At 46.2% G+C, this 21,308-nt stretch overlaps 1 protein-coding gene across 8 annotated transcripts in view; it reads right to left on the reverse strand.

Moving 5' to 3' along the window:
- Positions 1-1,798: 1,798 nt before the first annotated feature.
- FBXW11 (F-box and WD repeat domain containing 11) overlaps positions 1,799-21,308 on the reverse strand; it is a 106,474-nt gene continuing 86,964 nt past the window's right edge. For all 8 annotated transcript variants that reach the window (XM_059699186.1, XM_059699183.1, XM_059699179.1 and 5 more), the window contains 8 exons: positions 20,162-20,299; positions 17,195-17,313; positions 15,074-15,323; positions 11,905-12,023; positions 9,943-10,053; positions 9,041-9,119; positions 7,851-8,036; positions 1,799-4,254 (listed from right to left, as the gene is read on the reverse strand). In XM_059699186.1, coding sequence (XP_059555169.1) covers positions 7,875-8,036; positions 9,041-9,119; positions 9,943-10,053; positions 11,905-12,023; positions 15,074-15,323; positions 17,195-17,313; positions 20,162-20,299 — 978 coding nt within the window. In that variant the 3' untranslated portion in view covers positions 1,799-4,254; positions 7,851-7,874. The remainder of the gene's footprint in view (positions 4,255-7,850; positions 8,037-9,040; positions 9,120-9,942; positions 10,054-11,904; positions 12,024-15,073; positions 15,324-17,194; positions 17,314-20,161; positions 20,300-21,308) is intronic.

A 21,308-nucleotide genomic window follows, 5' to 3' on the forward strand; every position in this document is an offset into this window, starting at 1 on the left:
CTCTCCCGTCCTTAGCGTGTTCCGTCACCAAACTCGGGCACAAGGCTTCAACAGGTCACTGCTGACATGCTGAGACCGCGTTAGTTCAGAGATGGCAAACCGGTGCCCAGAGACTCATTTTTCTAAATCCCAGCTTTTCTAAAAGCAGTGTCCACCTCATGTGGACTTCCGCCTTTTCTTGAAAACGCAGACCTGCCTGGGCCTGCAGGGGCCTGCGCCCTCCAGGACTGACCTAGTGGAACGGGGAAGATTCAGACTCGGGACTGCTAAGACCCAAAGGGGGTTATTGCCCACAGCTGATTAGTAACCGGAGTATCAGCCAGACGGCCCAACTTCCTTTCTCCTTAGTAACGGGAAAACAAATAGGCCGACACGGCAAAGCACCACGGTCTCTGATTATACATCCAAGTTCTACACAACCTCTCTCGGAACCTCCATTATGATGGGATGCATTCAGAGCTGTGAATTCCTTGCAGTTAACACCTCCCGTATCGAGGAAGATCACTAGTACGTACTGAACACCCACTATGTGAGGTAGGAGCCCACTGGAGAGATGAAGGCCCAGCCCCACCTGAGAGTCCTCCCGCCCAGCAGCGTGTGGAACATGGGCCCAAATCAAGTTCTGAGCATGAAGGCCTACACCTACACACACACCCCTACACACACCTACACACACACACACACCCCTACACACACACACACCCCTACACACACCTACACACACACACACACACACACACCCCCCTACACACACACACCCCTACACACACACACACACACACACACACACTCTTCCATACAGAGTAACATTCGGTGCAGGATATGCCATCAACTAGTTAACAATAACTGAGGACTGAGCGTCAAGGGCAAAAAAGAGGATCACTTTTTATCCATCTTTTTATGGTTTAGACTAGTAAATTGGTTGGTTTTCTTAACCATATGCATGTTACATATTTTTTAAACATTTTTACAAAAACATGGGTGGGCCCCTGGCCAGGTAGCTCAGTTGGTTAGGGCACTGTCCCGATACACCACGGTTACGGGTTCAATCCCCAGTCAGGGCACATACAAGAAGCAATGAATGAATGCAGAAATAATTGGAACAAATCAAGTTTCTCTTTCACTCTCCCCTTCCTCTATCTCTAAATCAATTTTAAAAACTTAAAAAAAAAATGGGTGGGGGGCAATACTGTATAGAAATACTCTTAATTTCATCCCCAAAGTCCACAGTACCAATTCAGTTGACTAATGGGGGGAGCCTAGTTACCCGGAGAGCTCTCGCTACTTCTCAGGACTTTCTGAGCAGAACCTGCAGGCACTGGCGGTATTCTTTCTGACTTAGAACTCGAGCCGCGATGTGTGAATCTGCAAACGTGAAAATCGCACGACTGCACGTCCGATGCTGCTGCTGTAAGTGTCCTTCTCACACCTCCACCCCCTTCTGCGGGAACCAGAGATCCACCCACAGGGAGGCACTGGGCACACGGCAGGGGCCACGCCTCCACTGTTGAGTACGTCGGGAAGCAGTGCAGCACCGTGGGAAGCAGACAGCTGGGCAGCAGTCGGAACCAGCCCCAGCTCCTGAGGTTCCCATTAGCTCTCAGCACAGCCCCCAAGGCACGGGCGGGTGTGATGTCATCCACCTTCTCAGGCCAAAAGCAATTTGCTTTCAATCTCATTTTGCAGAGCAGATGATTCTTTAAATCTGCAAACTTTAATTGTATGTCACTGAGTTACTAATATAGCACATGACAGGTTTGCTTTTTGTGTTTTTCTTGAAAAATTTCTTAACAGAACATCAGAGCATTGCAACACTTTATTAAGAGTATTGGCTTTGAATTAGTAGCTGAAGTAACAGTTGCATGAAGCCAGGTTAGATGTACTGCATAATACTCATACTTGATTTACTGACATTACTTAGCAATTTATTGGACAAAGGTCAACTTTTTGTTTTTTATTAAGCACATTCCACAGTACAAAGCTGTCATGAATAATATCTGTACAATTTAACAGTTTCAATAGCTGTCCAGACACAAATTTATTTCAAACAGATAATTGGCAAACATAATTAATTACAAGTTAGAATTAGACTAAACCAGTGCTTTCAAACATTAATATAGCAGTAATTTACAGTTGCTCAATTATGGGTTAGCAAAATAAAGTCCAGAGTACGGCTGGGAATTATGACTATACTCCCAGAGAGTCAGGATTCCTTGGCTGCCAAAGTCCCTGCTATAATTTGGTAGGCACAATTCAAAGGTCGTGTGCATGTTCAAAGGCCATGATCTCCCAAGGAACAAGAACTTTATATTAAACATGCAAAAACAACAGAAAGTCCATTCGTTCACAATTGCCTCCTCCCCACCCGCCCCCACCCCCACCCCGGGCTCTCCCAACCTGTCCGCTAGGAGCGCTGTAAGATGAAGAGCGGTAAAAGTTACATCACTTTCACAACCTCTGTCAAGCTTACATCTACCTTATGAATGGAGGCAATTTTTTTACACTTTGAGGCTCAATTTCTCAAGAACAGAAATTTAGTAATGTGGGAGGGAAGGATGTATTAAAAAAAGGAAAAAGCCAAGCCAACCCGATAAACAAATCACACGCGCGTTGATCCCCACACCGTTCCCCACGCGAAGACGACACCGAGCCCAGGCCTTCTGTCGGAGTAGTGTGCTTCCACGGGAAGAGGTTTCATCACCAGGAGGTTCTATTGGTCCTTTAAATGTTATTGACGTTCCTTGATCTTTGGACACAATGGCGAGGGGCAAATCAAAACCTAGTATGGAGCAAGGGGAAGGAGTGACAGCTGGGCGCTCCAGTCCTTCCCACGCAGTCAGCATGATCGAGCCATTCGCAGTCGGCTGCCGAGCACGCGAGAGCCTGTGAACCTGCCGGGGCCACAGCAGCAAACGCCCCGGAGGCGACGGTGGGCTTGGTGAGTCTGAGGCTTTGCACCAGGTAGGAGTACCTTCCGCTCGACCGGCCTCGGCACCAGCCTGACCGGATGCGCGGACGCCAGCTCACACGCGGGGCCTGCCGCCGTCCCCACGAGCCAGATGCATGATTTCCGGGGCCCGTCAGTCGGGCCTTCCCGTTCTTCCCTGGCCAGGGTTACTAACGCACAGAATCCTGGTTTTTGACAGTGAAGTCAAATGAATACCATGGGAAGGGACCACTAATACTCAGGAGTTCTTATGAGGAAAAGAACAAAAAAATTCTCAGGTACCTCTCTATTGTATATACTACACCACAAAGAAAACATTCTGTGTTAAACTTTAGAAATTACATTTTAAAACAAGATTCCCATTAAAAACACCACACACACACACACACACACACACACACACACACACACGACAAAATAAAACACCGTATGAATACTGCAGGAGGGTCTAGGGAATCCACAGTAACCCTGGCGTCGGTTTCCTGAGCCCAGCCCATGGCTACGTGGGAACACACTCTGTATTAGTGTCTCAGGCACGGGGCCGACTCCAGCAACCTTGAGGTTAAACTGTTATGTACATCGTATCTACATGCGGGTACAGTATTTAAATTAGGAGGCAAGCACATGTGTAAAGGTGTTCCTCTACCGAGTATCAGGAGCGGGTTGGGTACAAAGAACAGTTAATAAAAGAAAAGAGCTATATTACCTGTCGGGAGATAATATAACCGGCTTACAGTTCTTTAAATTAAGAGAAATGATACTGAAAGGAAGCAGAATCCAAAAAATATTACTAAAACAATCCAGAGAAATTTTTCCATTGTCCAACATATTCCTAATACAAGTCAGAATTCAGAATGATGTGGACAGTCAAAAGGAAACTTCTGCAAAGGAAAGCCCTGGGCATTCTGGGTAGGTGTTTGGCACCCAAAATCTCACCAAAGAATGCTGTTTCTTAGTAGCAGACCAAAGTGCAAAGCAATATAAATTAGAGGTCAAGTCTTCTCTGACTGTCGCTTTACTTCTGGAAAACAGACCAGATGTTCCTTTTATCTGACCAATTTACATTTGAAGCATGAGATCTGTTCACTGATGGGGGAGGAAATGGGCTTCGGTCCTACTTGAAGTCGGTGAAGCTAAGGTACCCTTCTCAGAGCGGAGGCCGGAACCGGAGGTGAGAAATGTCGGTACTTGTTGGCTGCTTTGCATCTACCCAGCGTCTAGAACCAATTCCAGCTTCATAACTCAGCTGTGAAGTACTCCTTAGGCATTTGGTAGCCATGTAGCCAGTAGTTCAAAAATAGGAAACCCTGGAAAGAAAACAAACGCAAGCAAGTGTGGATGGGGACACTGGTTAGACGTGGAGCTAATGCAGCACAGCCCATCCACAGACACACACTGGTACACAAGCAACACATGACTGATTTTCAAATAAGCAACAAGCTGCAGCGGTTGTGAGTGTGCTACATGCCAGGGATCACACTCACTCCTACCCACGCCACGTCGGACCACGAAGGCTCCGTTCACGCATTAGTCACTAAGGGAGTGGGGGCTCACAGGGACGCCTGACCCTACAGCCCATCCTCTTTCAGTGCTCCTGCTAAAAAGGATGCCAGTCACAAATACGCTAATGTCAGATTTACATTTAGCATCGTCTTTTATGGCATCCAGAACCTACAAGGGCCTGTCACCGCCCTCCTGGAGGCACTGTCACTGGGAAACAAAATATGCAAAGCTAGTAAATAAGGCAAGGGCTCTAAGTAGAATGCTAATCGTCAGAAACCACTTCTCTGTGGAATAAATCATTAATAAAAGGACAACAGTGTAGAGAAAAAGACTACTAAATGGTTCTTATTGTTTGACCATGATTTTGAGTCAAGTACACATTTCAATCATAACCTTTACATTCATCCATGTATATAAATGATATACGCACCCACCCACACCCCCCAGAGCAGAACATTCATGAAACAAGGCTTATCATTAGTGTGTACAATGCAGGCTGGCATTTCCTATTCAAAATTTCGTCAAAGTCAAATTCCATTAAAATGATTTCACAATCACTACTGCGTCACAACCTTTCCGAACACTGCACTAAACTATTGGTTAGAAGATCTAAAAGTCTCCTTTAGGTCTAAAATTCTATTGGGGAAGAGAGAGAGAGAGGGAGAGGGAGAGGTACATGTACATGGAGAGAAAGAGAGAAGGAGAGAGGGAGGGAGAGAATGTTAGAGTTAGTGTGGTTTCTTTAGCTTGTCTGCTTTTTAAAGGAAACTTTCCTAAAATGTTGTCAATTTTCATAAAGATCAAGAATTCAAATAAGTTTTCTCAATGAATTCAAGATTCATTTGCCACTCTCTCCCCACGAAGGATATTTCGGAGTCCCTGCATTCATTTTATAGGAACGCCCAGAGATGAGCAGGCCCTCTCACAGGCTGCTGGGGGAGTACAAACAACTGAACTCCTCTGGAGGGCAACACGACTGTACGTACCTGAAGTCTATAAATGCCACACCTTCTAATCCAGACACTAGACATTTCTAGAATTACATCCAAAGGTAATAAAAGGGATGGTCAGAGATTAAGACCCCCCCCCCCAAAAAATCAGTAATGTGTTTTATTTTATAATGGCTAAAAGCTAAAAGGGTGGGGGTGGGGAACAGGACATAGCCAGATAATCAAATATTATTTTGCCATTATGAATGATAATTCAGGCATGCAATAACTTCACAACAAAGAGAAAAACAGCATTTACAGACATGTGCAGTATGTACACAGAGGAGTTAACAATGGTGAACCATGAGTAGGGTTTTATTTTCATCTTTTGGTTTACCTGTTTTTTAATTTCTTAAATGATCTTATATTGTCTTGTTATAAGAGAAACGAGAGCTATTGCCTCTTTAGCTCTTACGAGTTAGTGATTTTTAAAAATGACTCGGCAAATAAATCTATTGCTAGCTTTCCTGACATAGAAACACTCTTACCTAATGTTTTAGGGGTGAATATTTTACTGCAAGGTTAAATCATCATTAGGGTAGTGTTTCTTATTATGCATAAATCTCACAGTATCACATGGTAATAATTTTTTTCATGTTACAATAAGTGAAAAGAATTTGGAAAAGAGCAATAAAAACCATGAAGTTGACTGCCAAGGTTGTCAAAAGTAATTCACTTTGAAGAGACAAACACATCTGAGGTTTCGCTGCTTGTGCTGCTCAAAAAGCAGATAAGGTTTTTCCACTGATTTGTAATTGTGGATCATAACAAGGCAGCTGCTTAGTCCCTAACAGGGCTGGCAGGAGGGCCTGGAAGCAGTGCCACCCGTTTCCGTCGGCCTCGGCCAATGAGAGGCCAGCACTGCTGATCATTATTCATCCCTCAACCAAAGGAATCTGGTTCAGGACCCTTTTACGTGAGATGTAAAAGTTGTCCAACTTATGAATGTTTACTATGTTCTACATCAATTAAATATGCCAGGTGGGGGTGCAGGGTATGAGAGGACATACTAGGGGTGTCTTGAATTTTATCATGTGCCTCTTTAAACACATATCCAAGATACAAGGCAGGTGCCCTGAGGCTATTCTGTGACACCCCGACTCGCCTGAGTCTCTCCACCGCAGAAGCTCAGCTACAGCTACTGCTGACCAGGTTCTATTTCACGTGGGAAAACCAGCAGAGGCTGGCTGCCACTAAAGCGGTGCCTGGAGGGGAATGCACAGCTGACAGAAGGAAAAATTAAGAACGGAGTAAGTCTAACAACATGTGCAAGACTTCCACAGAAAACAAACTGCAAAGCGCTGCTTAAGGAAACCGAAGAAGACCTACATAATAGAGCTATACCGTGTTATGGGTTGGAAGACTCAATAAAGTGTTAAGATGAAAATTCTCCCCCAAAATGATCTTTAGAGTCAATGCAGTCCTAATCATAACCCCAGCAGCCATTTTCACAGGATTTGACAATCCAATTCAAAACTGAATGTGAAACCCTAAAGGGCCCAGAATAGTTAAAACAGTGAGTTTTTTTTAAGTTGGAAGATTTATTACATAATGTGGTATTGGCAAAAGGAGAGCCACACAGTCCAGAAACAGGAGTACAAGTCAGTGGTCACCTGATTTTGGGACCCAGGTGCCAAAGCAATTCAGTGGGAAGAGGAACGCCTTTACTCAGATAGCGCGGGGACAGCCAGCTAACTGCGTAAAAACAAGAACCACCATCTCACCTCACACCACACACCAATGGTAACTCTAACTGGGACAGAGACCTAAATGTAAAAGCTAAATATAAAACTGCACTGGTCCAAAACAGTCACTAGCTACATGTACCTATTTAAATATGAGTTTAAATAAAGTACAATTAAACATAATTAAAAATCCAATTAAAATATAATTTAAAATTCCATTCCCAAGTTGTCCGGGCCACATGTCCAGAGCTGTGGCTAGTGAGAGAGCAGGCCAGCGGGGCTAAGTCTGGGGTAAGGCCAGGACACAGGGAACTCTCTGGGGTCACAGGAATGTCTCTATCTTGACTGTGGAGGCAGCTGCAGAAATGCACACATTTGTAAAAACGTGTCAAACAGTACAGTCTACTTTACAGAAATCACCCCTCAGCAAACTTGATTAAAAACCCACGAGAGGCCGAGCAGAGGTGGAAGGGCCGGGCGGAGGGAGACGTGCACACCTGGCACCCGTCTGGGTGAGGGACGCAGATGCAGTGGCTGGCGGTGCCAGTTTGGACAGTTTGTTCCGACTGCTTACTGCGTTTTGTCTTCGTTTGCTGAAGCGACTACCTGCACTCACTGGCATTTCACCTTGGTTCCTGTCACTGAGAAAGGAACCAAGCCACACAATTCTCTCCCCTCCCCCCCACGGTGATTCCAATCAGCAGCATTACCTGGAGGAGCACTCACCTGAAACGGGTAAAGTGCAGACTGTTATCTGGAGATGTAAGTGTATGTTCTGGAGGGAGAACGGGTCTCATTCTGGGCACTGGGAGGCACATTTAAGAAATCCCAAATCAAAATAGTGTCATCGTGAGAGCTGCTGATGATCTGAAATTCATCAAACTGTAGCCGAAACACACGTCCAGAATGTTCCTGTGAAAGAGAAGGCTGGATGAGGAAGGTGAGGCCTTCCCGTCCCTCAGAACCCCAGCAGGGACGGCACAGGTGGGAAGGCAGCTCCGTATCCAGGCTCCTAACAAGTCCCCCGAGCCCACGGAGTGCTGTCCTCGCCCTCACGCCCTCACTGCTTCCCCTTCTCGGCCTTTCCTTTAACCAGACTCTGTATCCCAGGTCCCCGCCCATCAGTACATCAGTGATCGTGCACAGCGGGCCTTGGAAGGTCAGGAAGGTGAGCGATAATGTGCAATGCCCGTTCTTGAACATGGTGCAAACTAGGACCAGGAGAGTAGTGTCAACGGGACCGGGACTACTCAAACCACAGCCAGCGTCAGAGTTCACGGTGAAACAGGAGCAGCGTTCCCGTGAAAACCAAGACGAGAGCGGCCCTACTACAGCTCTGCGTGTTCCAGTCAGTGACCGGGGGGAAGATACAAAAATCAAAGGGAGAACTATTGAAAATAGGGAAAATATCAGTATTTTCAAGCAACTCTCCCTCAAAAAATACAACAAAGGTGAGCAGACTATGAGAAATAATGTGCTTGGAAAAACTGCAAAGATAAGATTAACATATAAAAATAAAGTGCTCCTGTCTGTCAAAGCAGTAATCCATAGAATGCAGACTGAGGGTAATGCCATCCTAACAGTACAAAAATGTGCTGTCTGAAAAGGGTAACGTAACCAGGGACCCACATGCACACCCCCCACAGCTCAGGTAGGAACCAGGTTTTGCTCTGCGAGGAGATCAGTCCACCCATAAAGGAGGAACCTGCTTCACAGCGCAGGCCGTAGGAAAGCTCCTTGGGGAGGGCTCGCTGCAATGGGAAGGTCAATGTCAAAGTCTCTGATGTGGGCCAGACCAATGAACAGAAGGGCGCCTTTCTCTGAAGACACAGCTTCCTGGTGCTACCCAGGCGGCTCTGTGCAGGCGGCCAGCCCCCAGCTCAGGGAACCACTTCCCGTGTCGGCAGGTCACCTACCACCAAGGTGCGCAAACACAGCGTGCTTGCTGGGGCTCGCGGGTCGAGAGCAGCTTGCAAGTCCCAAACTTTGATTTTCCTGGAAAGGACAATGAGATTGCGATGAGTGGAAAAGCGAACATTTTAAATACCGTCAAGCGTTTCCTCGACAGCGGAGTGCCTTTGAATTGCCCACTGGGAACGTTAATGGGGAGCATGCTTATGTCCTTACAAGTTATTCAAACCACCACATGGTCCCAGACTTGCAGGAATGGCACAGAAGTATTTTTAAGGGAGACAAGAAACTACTTCCAGTTATCTCGATTCAGCCCCTGACTTGATCCTCTATGTCAGCAAAGGCATTAACCAGGGCCCTCCGGGCTGAGTGGGTGCTGCGGATGGAGCTGGGGCTGTGACATTCCAAGGATGCCTTTCTGCCAACGAGGCAAATGCTCCCAGTTAATAACAGGAGTGTAAACAGACCACCTGACCCACTTGTGAAGTATATAGCAGGTCATCTTGAAAGTTTTACAGTTGCCATTTGCTCATTTAAAAAGTCGTGAAGCTTTTAAAAGAGGATCTGTTCAATTCACCAAAAGGGCAAAAGAAATGTACCCCCGAACTGGGGGGAGGGGAGGGGACCCCACGCCTGGTGTAAGGGCTAAGAACGGAATTCCTGCACAACCTAAGCTACTCCTGGTTTACAACAATGGTGACAGGCATACGTGCAGGAGCCTCGGAGCTCTGCTGCTGTGGGATCTGGGGCCTGAGTGGCCTCACTTGACCAAGTGGTGTAATAACAACTGCCACCCCTCCATACACAGAACCTGCCCGGCCCAGGACCTGCACACACAGCTGCGTGAGGGGTAGCCCTTTCCCTCCTGCCGCAGGCACAGCAGAGCATTGCAATGTGAAATACCCACCCGTCATAGGCCCCGCTGACAATCCTCTTGTTGTCGAACCGGATGCACCGCACCAGCTCTTCATGTCCCTCTAGGACTCTTAAGCAGGCGCCACACTCAATGTCCCATAGCCTTGAAGGAAAAGAGCTCCGTGAACCCCTCGCCCGTGACCGCACCGCCCGCACGGTCTTCGTATCTGTCCACATGACTTCCCGCCTCTGGAATTCTGATTTCTCTCTCACTCCCAGCCCACACTACACATTCATGTGCACTTAGGCCATTGGTGTGTTTTTAAGCACTAACTTGGGAGGAAGCCTTACTTTTCATTATATTTCCTTTTACACAGTTTGAAACTTTTAAAATCACATGCGTATGTTACTAAACAAATAAGAGAATTCCACCACAGGCACTCCCAGCCCGGAGTCCACGAGGCCCAGGGAGGCGAGCACCAGCATGGTGGTCCCCGTCTCCCGACGAGCTCAGGGACACCGCCTCGGTAGGTACTGCATACTGGGGCTGCCCAGATTCAAGGGCAAAGTGGGAGACTCATGAGCTACATGCAGTGCCTTGGAAATACAAACCCAGTATAGAAATATACACAGTATATAAATATATACAGCCTTTTTTCTGTACATAAATCAGATAACAGCTCTGGAAATAAAATCTGTTTCTATGATCATTGATTTTTCTGCATTATTTGCAAAAAGAAATCACAGCAATGGAACACACACAAAACAAAGGTAGCAAATAAATTCTGTAATGAACTTCTAGTGAACACTTCACCACAGCCACCCTCAGCCAATCTCTCCATCAGTGTCAGTGACGATGGCTTCTTGAACCTACTGTGAGCACTGCCACCAAGTCCAAAGTGGTTCCCTCCTGGGAACTATAGTGCAATACACATGCTATTTTGTAAAACCTCAGAGATTCCAATGAGGACGCTAAGGATTGTTTATTGCTGAAATGCTACTAGAAAGCACCATTAATACAATAGAACCAAGATTCAAGTACTAAAGTGACTTTTATGACATCTTAAAGCTTGAAAGAAGACTTAGAGCAGCCCTGGCCGGTGTGGCTCAGCTGCTTGGGCTTTGTCCAATGCACTGAAAGGTGGCCAGGTTGGTTCCTGGTCAGGGCACAGGCCCGGGTTGCAGGCTCAATCCCCAGTAGGGCGCATGCAGGAGACATGTTCTGCTCTCACATAGATGTCTCTCTCCCTCTCCCTCTCCCTCTCCCTCTCTCTCTCTCTCTCTCTCTCTCTCTCTCTCTCTCTCTCTCTCTCCCTCTCCCCCCCCACCCTTCCCTTCCTCTTTCTGTAAAAATCAATTTTTTAAAAATCTTAAAAAAAAAAAAAAGCTGAGAGCAGTTAGAGCCCCGCCCTTTCTCCCTTCCCTCCTTCCCTTTCTCAAATAATCGAGCCCAACCTTTATTTTGCCCAAACATTAGATAACTTCACACACATATTGCTATAGCATAAACTGGGGCAGGGGGAAATGACTTGGGATACTTAGATATTTAAGACAAGCTCTAATAAGATATAAAGGATGGTCAGATTTATTAGAAAGCAAGGACACTGAGTGTTGGGAAGAAAAAAGGAAATGAAACAGATGACCAAACAGGAGTGGATGATTCTGTATCGCCGTCCTGGGAGAGCCAGGAAGGTACCACCCACGAGTGGGGAGGGAGGCAGGCACTGAGGCAGGCAAGCGGAGCAGGCTGGTGGCGCATGCTCTGTCTGAGTGTCCTGCTATTAGGTGATCTTGTGGAGCTAAGGTCACAAAGCCCTGTGCAGCGGGGGAATCTTGGGAGAAGACAGTTGACCCACGTCAGTGAGAGAGCCAAACAGATGAATAAAAAGTTGAAGTTTTCTTATCTGAAGCACCCCAAAGCCTCTGCGTCTTTGGAGCTTTCGGAGTGGGAGATGAGTCAACACCATGGCAGAAGCCACCCCGCCCGCCCTGTTGGCACCGAGCTTCTACCCACCTGATGGTGTTATCTGATGATCCACTAACAACCAGCCGGTCCCGGTACTGGAGACAGGCAATGCCTCGCTTGTGCCCATTCAGAGTACGAACAAATTCACAGGTACTCGTACTCCAGACCTGTAACAAATGAGCAACAGAATGAGTACAGAAAAGTCTCCGCACTATATACCTTTCTCAGAAAGTCAGGGCTCCAGGAAGGATCAAACTACTTGACTATGAGACAGCGCTGGGAGCGGGGGGCCAGATTAGACAGAATCAAGCTTTCTTGGCTGCTGAGTGATAAAACTGGAATGAAATACAAAGGGAGGCGGTGAGGTCTCCAAGCCTTGAGATCTTCACAAAGAGACCGTCTCCTGGAGGGTTCAGACACTCAGCTGCCCAGAGGGAACAGCCCGGGCCAGATTTTATGGTTTACACCAGCTGACATGTCAAACCCAATGTAACAGATCTGAACAAGCTCCACCTTTCACACCCTCCTCTTCTCGGCATAGTTTCTTGAACGGCTCTATTTGTTTCCACACATCACTCCTAATATTATGAATGTGGGATGAATAATCCCCCTTTTGTGAAACCATCTGCAAGACTTAGATGTTCATAGCCACACATTACCAGCCAAATAAGGAGACACAAAGCGAACACAGTGCCTGAATTATTTTACCAGCTGCACTTGTAGTTGAATGGGTTAACTAGATATCCACGTGCAAAGAATGAAGTTGAATCCCTACCTCACACTATATATAAAAATTTAATTCAAAATGGATCAAAGACCAAAATGTAAGGACTCAAACTATAAAGCTCTTAGAAGTAAATCTCTGTGACACTGGATTAGGCAATGGTTTCTTAGATGTAACAACACAAGCAACAAAAGGAAAAAATTGATAAAATGCACTTCATCAAAATTAAAATAGTTCTATGTTTCAAAAACAACTATCAAGAAAGTAAAACCCCCTGACTGGTTTTGGCTCAGTGGATAGAGCGCCGGCCTGTGGACTGAAGGGTCCCGGGTTCGATGCCGATCAAGGGCATGTACCTTGGTTGCAGGCACATCCCCAAGAGGGGGTGTGCAGGACGCAGCTGATCAATGTTTCTCTCTCATGGATGTGTGTATCTCTCTATCCCTCTCCCTTCCTCTCTGTAAAAAATCAATAAAATATATTTTTTAAAAAAAGAAAGTAAAACCATTAAAAAAAGGAAAGTGAAAACACAACCCACAAGATTAAATAAAATATTTGCAAATATTTATCTAAGGACCTTATTATCAGACCATATAAAGAACTACTGCAACTAAACAATAGAAAGACAAATAATCCAATTTGTTAAATGAACAAAAGATTTAAATAGATGTTTCTCCAAAGACATAAAAATGGCCAACAAGCACATGAAAAGATGCTCAACCTCATTAGGCATTAGGGAAATGGAAAACAAAATTAATAGAGATACCACCACACACCTACTAGGACAGTGGTTCTCAACCTTCTGGCCCTTTAAATACAGTTCCTCATGTTGTGACTCAACCATAAAATTATTTTCGTTGCTACTTCATAACTGTAATGTTGCTACTGTTATGAATCGTCATGTAAATATCTGATATGCAGGATGGTCTTAGGCGACCCCTGTGAAAGGGTCGTTCGACCGCCAAAGGGGTCGCGACCCACAGGTTGAGAACTGCTGCACTAGGATAACTGTAATAAAAAGACAGACAATACCAAGTGTTGACCCGATATGGAGAATTCCTCCAGGCTGCTATTATTCAAGCGCTGATTAAGGCCCAGGCCCTCTTGACTTCCAGGCACTGGTCTTGTACCAATGGTGTGGCTGAGCAGTGAGTGAATTACCTCATACAAATCCTAGCTGTTTACACAACCTAACGTATGATGTGACCTAGGCTGTGATCTGTGGGGTGACACATACTAGAATGCTGTTTAGTGCAGGTCATAAAAAGGGTTTTTTTTTGTTTGGTTGGTTTTTAGCCAATTTCAAATATTCATATATTGCTGGTGAGATTGTAAGCTGGTGTAGCCATTTTGGAAAACCGTTTGGCAAAACTTAAACACAGAGTTATCATCCCAAGAGAACTGAAAATATATGTCTGCACAAATGTTTATGGCAGCATTATTCATAATAGATAATGTAGAAACAACAAAATGCCCATCTACTGATGAATGGATAAACAAAACAATGAAATTTTATTCAGTCACCAGAAGAAATGAAATACTGTTACATGTACAATGTCTATGGGTGGACCTTGATAGCAATACACTAAGTGAAAGAAGCCAGACACAAAAGGCCCCATATTGTATGATTCCATTTGTAAGAAATGCCCAGACAGCAAATCCATGGACGGAAAGTAGACTCGAGGCAGCCAGGGACGAGGGAAGGAAAGAGGGGTTGACCGCTAATGGGTCTGAGCTCTTTTGGAGGCGACTGAAAATGTCCCGGAACTAGTTATGGTCACACAACACTGTAAATATACTGAAGGCCACTGAACTGTGTGCTTTACAATTCTGAATCCCACGGTATGTGAATTATTTTAATAAAGTTGTTATAAAAACGTAAGAAAGCTAGATTTTTTTTAAATTAAATGGGTATCGATCCTGTGGGTCACCCTAGACTACAGCAACTGCTTGTCACATGTCTGCTGCCCGCAGGCCGAGCTTTCTGAAGACAGGGACATGTGTTGTTCCCATCACATCTCCAGCAGCCGGCCCCAGGTCTGCGGCATGACAGGCTTGGCTCTCACAATCAGGTGACTGAATCCAATCTCAGCTCTGCCGCCAGCCAGCTGCGTGGTCTCCGGTGTAGCTCTTCACTCACTGAGCCACATCCACACGATGGAGGCGATACCTCCTCCACAGTGTGCCAGGAGGGCGACACGAGGTGGTGACGTACAAGCTCCGAGCACATGGGACATGTTCAATAGGTTCGTTCTTGTCCCCTTATAAAGGCCACCGGCAAAGTCACTTCATGAAATAGAGGACTGCTCTCTTTCCTGGTCCCATGACCCTTTCCTCCTCCCGTCCTATAACTAAAGGAGCATGGAGAATGGGGTGGCTTCAGGGGCTGCTAAGCGCAATGGAGGAGAATAAAGATCTTGAGAAGTACCAGCTGGGGTAGCCACTCCTGCTCTCCCTCCATTCTAAGAGACAGAAGGAAGCGGATACACTTACTTTGATGGTTCTGTCACCAGAGGCAGACACGATGTACTTATCATCAAAGTCCACTACATTGACAGCAGCGCGGTGGCCAACCAGGACACGGCGCAAAGTGATGTCGGTGGCAGAAGCCATGTCCCACACCGCGATGGAGCGGTCCTTGGAGCAGGTCACCATCAGTCCATTGCTGAAGCGTAAGTGCAGGACAGCCTCGTTGTGGTGGATCAACGTGTTCAGAACCTCGCCCGTGTTCACATCCCAGACTCTAGATGAGAACAGAAAGCACAATGCTTACCTAGGGAGACAACTGGGAGAGCGCATGCACCGGCGCTCTGGGCCCATTCCTGTAGCAGGCTGGCAGTGTGGACTCGACTTGTATTTGGTGACTGGGACCTGACACCTAAGTACCAGCTAAAAGGAGCAATTTCTCTGTTTGCTGAGAAGTGTTTCAGAAGAAGGCGGCCAAGTCTGGCTCTGCTCAGGTGTAGGTTTATGTCACAGTCGGGTGTTTATGGATTGTGCCTGCAGGTTTGTACCGATGGTAAAAAAAAAAAAAAAAAAAAAGACTCTTTTCTATTAAATAAGTGGGCGTTGCAGTGAGTCTGAGATGACGGGGAAGGGGCTTGGTGGATGGAGAGCTGAGGCAGTTAAGGTTCTTTTTGACCTTTGAGAGGCCTTGAACCTAATGGACTGTAAGTCATGGAGTCGCATCAATCCCACAACCATCTATTCACCCAATGGCTTTATGGACAAAGCCAGTGTCTCCCAGTTGGTTCACCCTTGAGATAAGGGTGCTTAGGGGCAGCCCTTTCACATCATAGCTTTTCTGTAGCCACGGTCTCCCAAGAGGTCAAGCTGATGCAGAGCAGGAGGAAAACTCAGGCTTCTCAGGCTGAAACGTGACCTACAGCAGAAACAGGGGCCTGGAAGCACAGGCCAGGGAGAGGACACTAGGCATCAGGTAGCTGCTCCAGTCCCTTGGGTGTCTCTGGGACACATCCTCTTCCAGTCTCTGACTCGAAGTTGCTGGGTGAGAGATGGTGTGGGATGGATGAGACGTCACGACTTCCAGTCCGTAGGAGAGCTGTGCCCGCCCCTCGGAGGGCGTGCTTCCCCAGCCACCAGCAGCAGCCAGGGCTTTCCCCTGACGAGCCCTCCCCACCCCCAGCCCACAGCCACTGGGTGTGGAAATGTCCTTGTCCCAGTGGTTTAGGAGTGGATCCCAACACGTTTCCTTTCTACTCTCCCAACTTCCAACCAGCAATCACCACTTCCCTTCTGAGAGGAAGCACTGCCATTACCAGCCTCGTCACTCTGCCCCGGGGGTGGCATCTGAAAACAAGTGTTGCCATTACTGGAAAGTCTACGCAATATGAAGACTGTCTTAAATGATATAAATCCCAAGTTCAGATTAACTATGTGACTCTGAGCAAATTGCTTAACCTCTCTGATCTGTTTCCTTGTACATCTACAAATAAAGAAGACAGTGTCTACATACTAGAAAGGTTGATGCGAGAATTCAATAGGATAAGAGTCCACAAAACACCTAGCACTCTCTGTGGCCCTGGAAAGGTTCCGCGAACAGCTGTTGCTGATTCTTTCAGACTTTGTAGGCTATTCCCACCACAGCCCCTCGGGGAGCCCCTGCCTCCTCTCTGCTCTGGAGCATGACCCCGGGGGGAGCTGGCCTGCAGCAGGCAGTGTGCTCTGTAGGAAAGCATGGTGCCGCCGAAACTGGTTTGGCTCAGTGGATAGAGCGTCGGCCTGCGGACTGAAAGGTCCCAGGTTCGATTCCGGTCAAGGGCATGTACCTGGGTTGCAGGCATATCCCCAGTGGGAGATGTGCAGGAGGCAGCTGATCGATGTTTCTCTCTCATCGATGTTTCTAACTCTCTATCTCTCTCCCTTCCTCTCTGTAAAAAATCAATAAAATATATTTTTAAAAAAAAAGAAAAGAAAGCATGGTGCCATCTCTATACGATGTGGCGACGGGGACAGGACCTACTTCCCAAAATGCAGCTACACCCACACCCAAAGTGGCCCTGAACTACAGCACACAGAGCATACGGAGAGGCGGTGCGGCTCTGTCTGCTCCTGGGAGGAGCTCAGGCTCAGACCGCCGAGCCACGCACTCACCTCACTGTGGAGTCTGAGGAGCCGGTCACAATGACACGTTCATCGTACTGCAGACAAAGGACGGAGCCCGTGTGCCCCGTCAACACTTTCAAACATTCCAGGCTGGTTTTGTCCCAAATCTATTGAGATAAGATCAGATCAGTGTTTCTGTCTCACCTTATTTCTTGAATCATAAAATAAAACAAACCTGTTACAGCAAATAAGGGAGTTAACCATCAAACAGGTGGGACATGCAGGAGGGAAAGAGGCAGCACTGAGTAACTTCCCTGGGTCGGGGGCTGCACGTGAACTAGCAGCAGAGGCCGTTCAACTTTGAGCAAAACCCTTCTTTCTAGACAGCGGAGTGGGGAAAGGGATCCCTGGGGCCAAAGCATGTGTGGAGGCCCCATTTTCCCCTCTGCGCACATGGCTTCGCTTCAAGAACAGGCCACCGTCATGAAGACGCACCACAGAGCAGTGGCACAGGTAACTAAAATTCCAAGAGAAACCCCATTTTCTAGCCAGAGTAAAAGGGAAAAAGGATCCCTGTGGGCAGAAGAGATAGGGAAATCCAAAAGAGAAAAGATCTGGAAAGAAAGGGCCCTTTAATCCACCACGCATGGAGCTGTGCATACACAGGACAGACTGCACAGCGCAACAAGGCTGCGAGAAATGAACTGATAACGAAGCTGCTGCTGAAGTCTCAGACCAAGCTCTGGGTAGTGCAAGCCCAAGACAGACCCCAGTGGTAAGTGATAAAGGCTTTGAGAAGCAGAGAAGATATCTGAATCCTTCCCAACCTTCTAACTCCCTCTCTGCTGAAGTCACAACGAAAGTCAGGTGGCCTTCTGAGGCTGACGAGGTTAACCACCTGCTTCAAACACACCCAGACATTTTCTCCAGAGGCTTGTAACAGGCCGCAAAGTCTTCACAACGTAACACCACACTGTCCAAGCTTCAATCCAAAATTAGTATCTTACAAACACCAAGCAAAGTGATGGATTCTCAGGGGAAGAGACAATCAACCACAAACAACAGGCTGGAGGTCACCCAGATGCCACGGCCAAGACTTCCAAGCAGCTACTGGAACTCTTCATGAGGCACAGGAACATGTTCGATGTGAATGACAAGAGAGACGCTCTCAGCAAAGAAACAGAAACTACTGGTGAAGGAAAGATATTTGAAAAGGCAAGAGCCAAAAACTTCTGAAATTTGGTGACTGAAATATATAAATTTACAGATTCAAAAAGCTCAGTGGAAGACTTCTTAGCACAATTCATAAGAGAAAAAAATTGATAAAACTGGATTTCATCAAAATTAAAATCTATCATTAAGAAAATGAAAAGATAAGCCCCTGATTGTAAGAAAATATTTGCAAAATATATCTGACAAGGATTGCATGCAGAATATGTAAAGAATTCTCAAAACTCAATATGAAGTCAAAAAACCCACTTAAAAGAGAGAGAAAAAAATAAAAGAGAGAGAAAAGATCTGAACAGAAATTTTACCAATGAATAGATGGATGGCAAACAAGCACCAATAAGCGAGAAGATGCCCTTTCTCATCAGCCACTGGGCAAGTAGAACGAGGCCGACACACGCCTATGAGAAGGGCTAGTGTCAGACAGTGAGGCCGCCAAGCGCTGACAGGAGCAGAGCAAAGGAGCTCCCACCGCGCTGCCGGAACGTGCGACGGTATCGCTGCTTTGGAAAACCGCTCAGCAGTTCCTTAGCAAGGAAAACATCACACTTAGCATCTGAGTCGGCAATCTCACGCCTAGGATTTTCCTCAAATGAAGTGAACACTTACGCTCTCACAAACTTACCTGCATGTTTACGGTGACTTTACTCATAACTGTGAGAAACGAGACACACAAATGCCCTTCACCAGGTAAATGGATAAGCTCACTGCGATACACCCACAAAATGGAGCCCCACCCGCAATGACAAGCAATCAACCACCGCTAAGTGCAGCAACGCAGATGGAACTCCAATGCACTATGCCAAGTGTAAGAAGCCACACTCAAAAGGTTATAGACTCTGTAATCCACTTAGAGGATATTCCTGAAAAGGCAAAATTACAGGGACAGAAACACCAACGGTGGCCAGTGCCTAGGGCAGTGGTCGGCAAACTCATTAGTCAACAGAGCCAAATATCAACAGTACAACGATTGGAATTTCTTTTGAGAGCCAAATTTTTTAAACTTAAACTATATAGGTAGGTACATTGTTATTAACTTAATTAGGGTACTCCTAAGGCTTAGGAAGAGCCACACTCAAGGGGCCAAAGAGCCGCATGTGGCTTGCGAGCCGCAGTTTGCCGACCACGGGCCTAGGGAAAGAATGGGAAGAGTCAGACACAAAGGGCAGGACAAGGGAACGTCTGGGGAGGGTGAAACTGTTCTGGATCTTGCATATTGTTGTGGTTACACAATTACTTCTGCTGTCAAACAGCTTCACACCAAAACAAGTGCATTTTCCTGTAGATAAATCAGAACTAAAAACAACACCCAACAACCCTGCAGTGTTTCCTTAAATGAGAAAATAAGCTATAAACAATGTAAAACAAAAGCTGTCAGATCAGCCGCCCAACATTAAACACAGCTATAATCCAGCTTATCTATTGCAAGGCAATCTAAATTGCTCTATCATTCTTCTGTGTTATCATCTGAGCCTTTCTCAGAAGTCATAAAAGGTAATGACTGATTTCCAGGCAAATTAGCAACACTTTCGCCAGCACACACAGTCATCAAGAGCCCTGTACTACTGAGGCATTTTTCCCAGGTGCCCTAATACAGAATATAGAACATACATGTGCGTAGAGAAGGGTAGGAAGTGAGAGAACCCGGGGGTCTAGTATGAGTGCAGGAAAATGCTCTGCTTCTAGTTCTCTAGAACCATAGTCTGGAATAAATGAAGAGATTGTCACTTCTAGCGTCTAACGTGTAATCACAATTCTAAAGATAATGCATACAAAATAGTTATTCACCTTAATAGAATTGTCTCGTAGCCCACTGATAATCTTTTCATCATCGTACTGTAAACAGTAGACACCTTTACTATTTTCAGAGCGGCACTGAATCCTCTGCAAGTTGTGTCGTCCACACCGCCAGTTAGATTCTATAGTCTGGGGGAGAAAGGAGGCAACAAATGAGTTTTTGTGAATCAACTATTCGATTAGGCTTCAGGCTCTGGCATTGCTTCCAGGAATGGCATACCACCGCTACCCATCTTGGTTTGCGTAACTGTCTGTGGATAGGAATCATGTTCTTTTCCAAGTAAGACATTAGCCCAACAATGTTTTTTCTCAAATGTTCCCTGCCCTTCTGGCAACTATCACAGGATTTCCAATGAGTTTGGGTTGGATTTTAAAAAAAAGAAAAAGGCCTAGACAGAACTCGGAATGTTTCAAGAATGCCATTTGCATCCAAAACATACAAATAAATAGTAACCCATTGGGTCCCTCTCTAATACCAATTAAAATATTTGGCGGAAGACCCCAACAATATTAAGCTTATACTGAGAAATCTGTGTATCCCTCCAAAGCATCGTCTTGATCATTGAGAAAAGATATTGAAAGCTACTACAGGCCAACTATTATCGAGAAAATGTATGTTTTCCATTTTCAATCTTCCACCAGACTGAAGCTCCTTCAAACAAGAACGGCACATTGCAGCCCCGAGCGCTCATCTTTCATCATTCACGCCGCACTCACCAACAGGCCAGTGTATTCCAGGTACTAGCTGTGCTAGGCCCTAGGCACTAAATGATCAACAGGAAGCACTCTGCTTTCAAGAGCGGCACTGCGCCAGGACCTGGGCACAGGATCTGGAACTGGGTATACGCCAAACATGTTTATTTGGTTAAATGATCCACGAATTGGCCTTGGAAGGAAATTCTTATTATTTCCCTTTTTTAAACAAGGAAGGAGTTTAATTTGCTTGAGCCCATAAAACTAGTAATGGGATGAGCTGGAAATCACACCCATTCTTCCTGACTCTAAGTCCACGCTTTTCCCGCTAAGATATGCAGCCGTGGCCGGTGTGGCTCAGTGGTTATAGTGTCAGCCTGCAGACCAAAGGATCGTGGGTTCGATTCCTGGTCAAGGGCACATACCTTAGTTGCAGGTTCCCCAG

The sequence above is a fragment of the Myotis daubentonii genome, chromosome 5, assembly GCF_963259705.1.
Source record: "Myotis daubentonii chromosome 5, mMyoDau2.1, whole genome shotgun sequence".
Taxonomy (NCBI): domain Eukaryota; kingdom Metazoa; phylum Chordata; class Mammalia; order Chiroptera; family Vespertilionidae; genus Myotis; species Myotis daubentonii.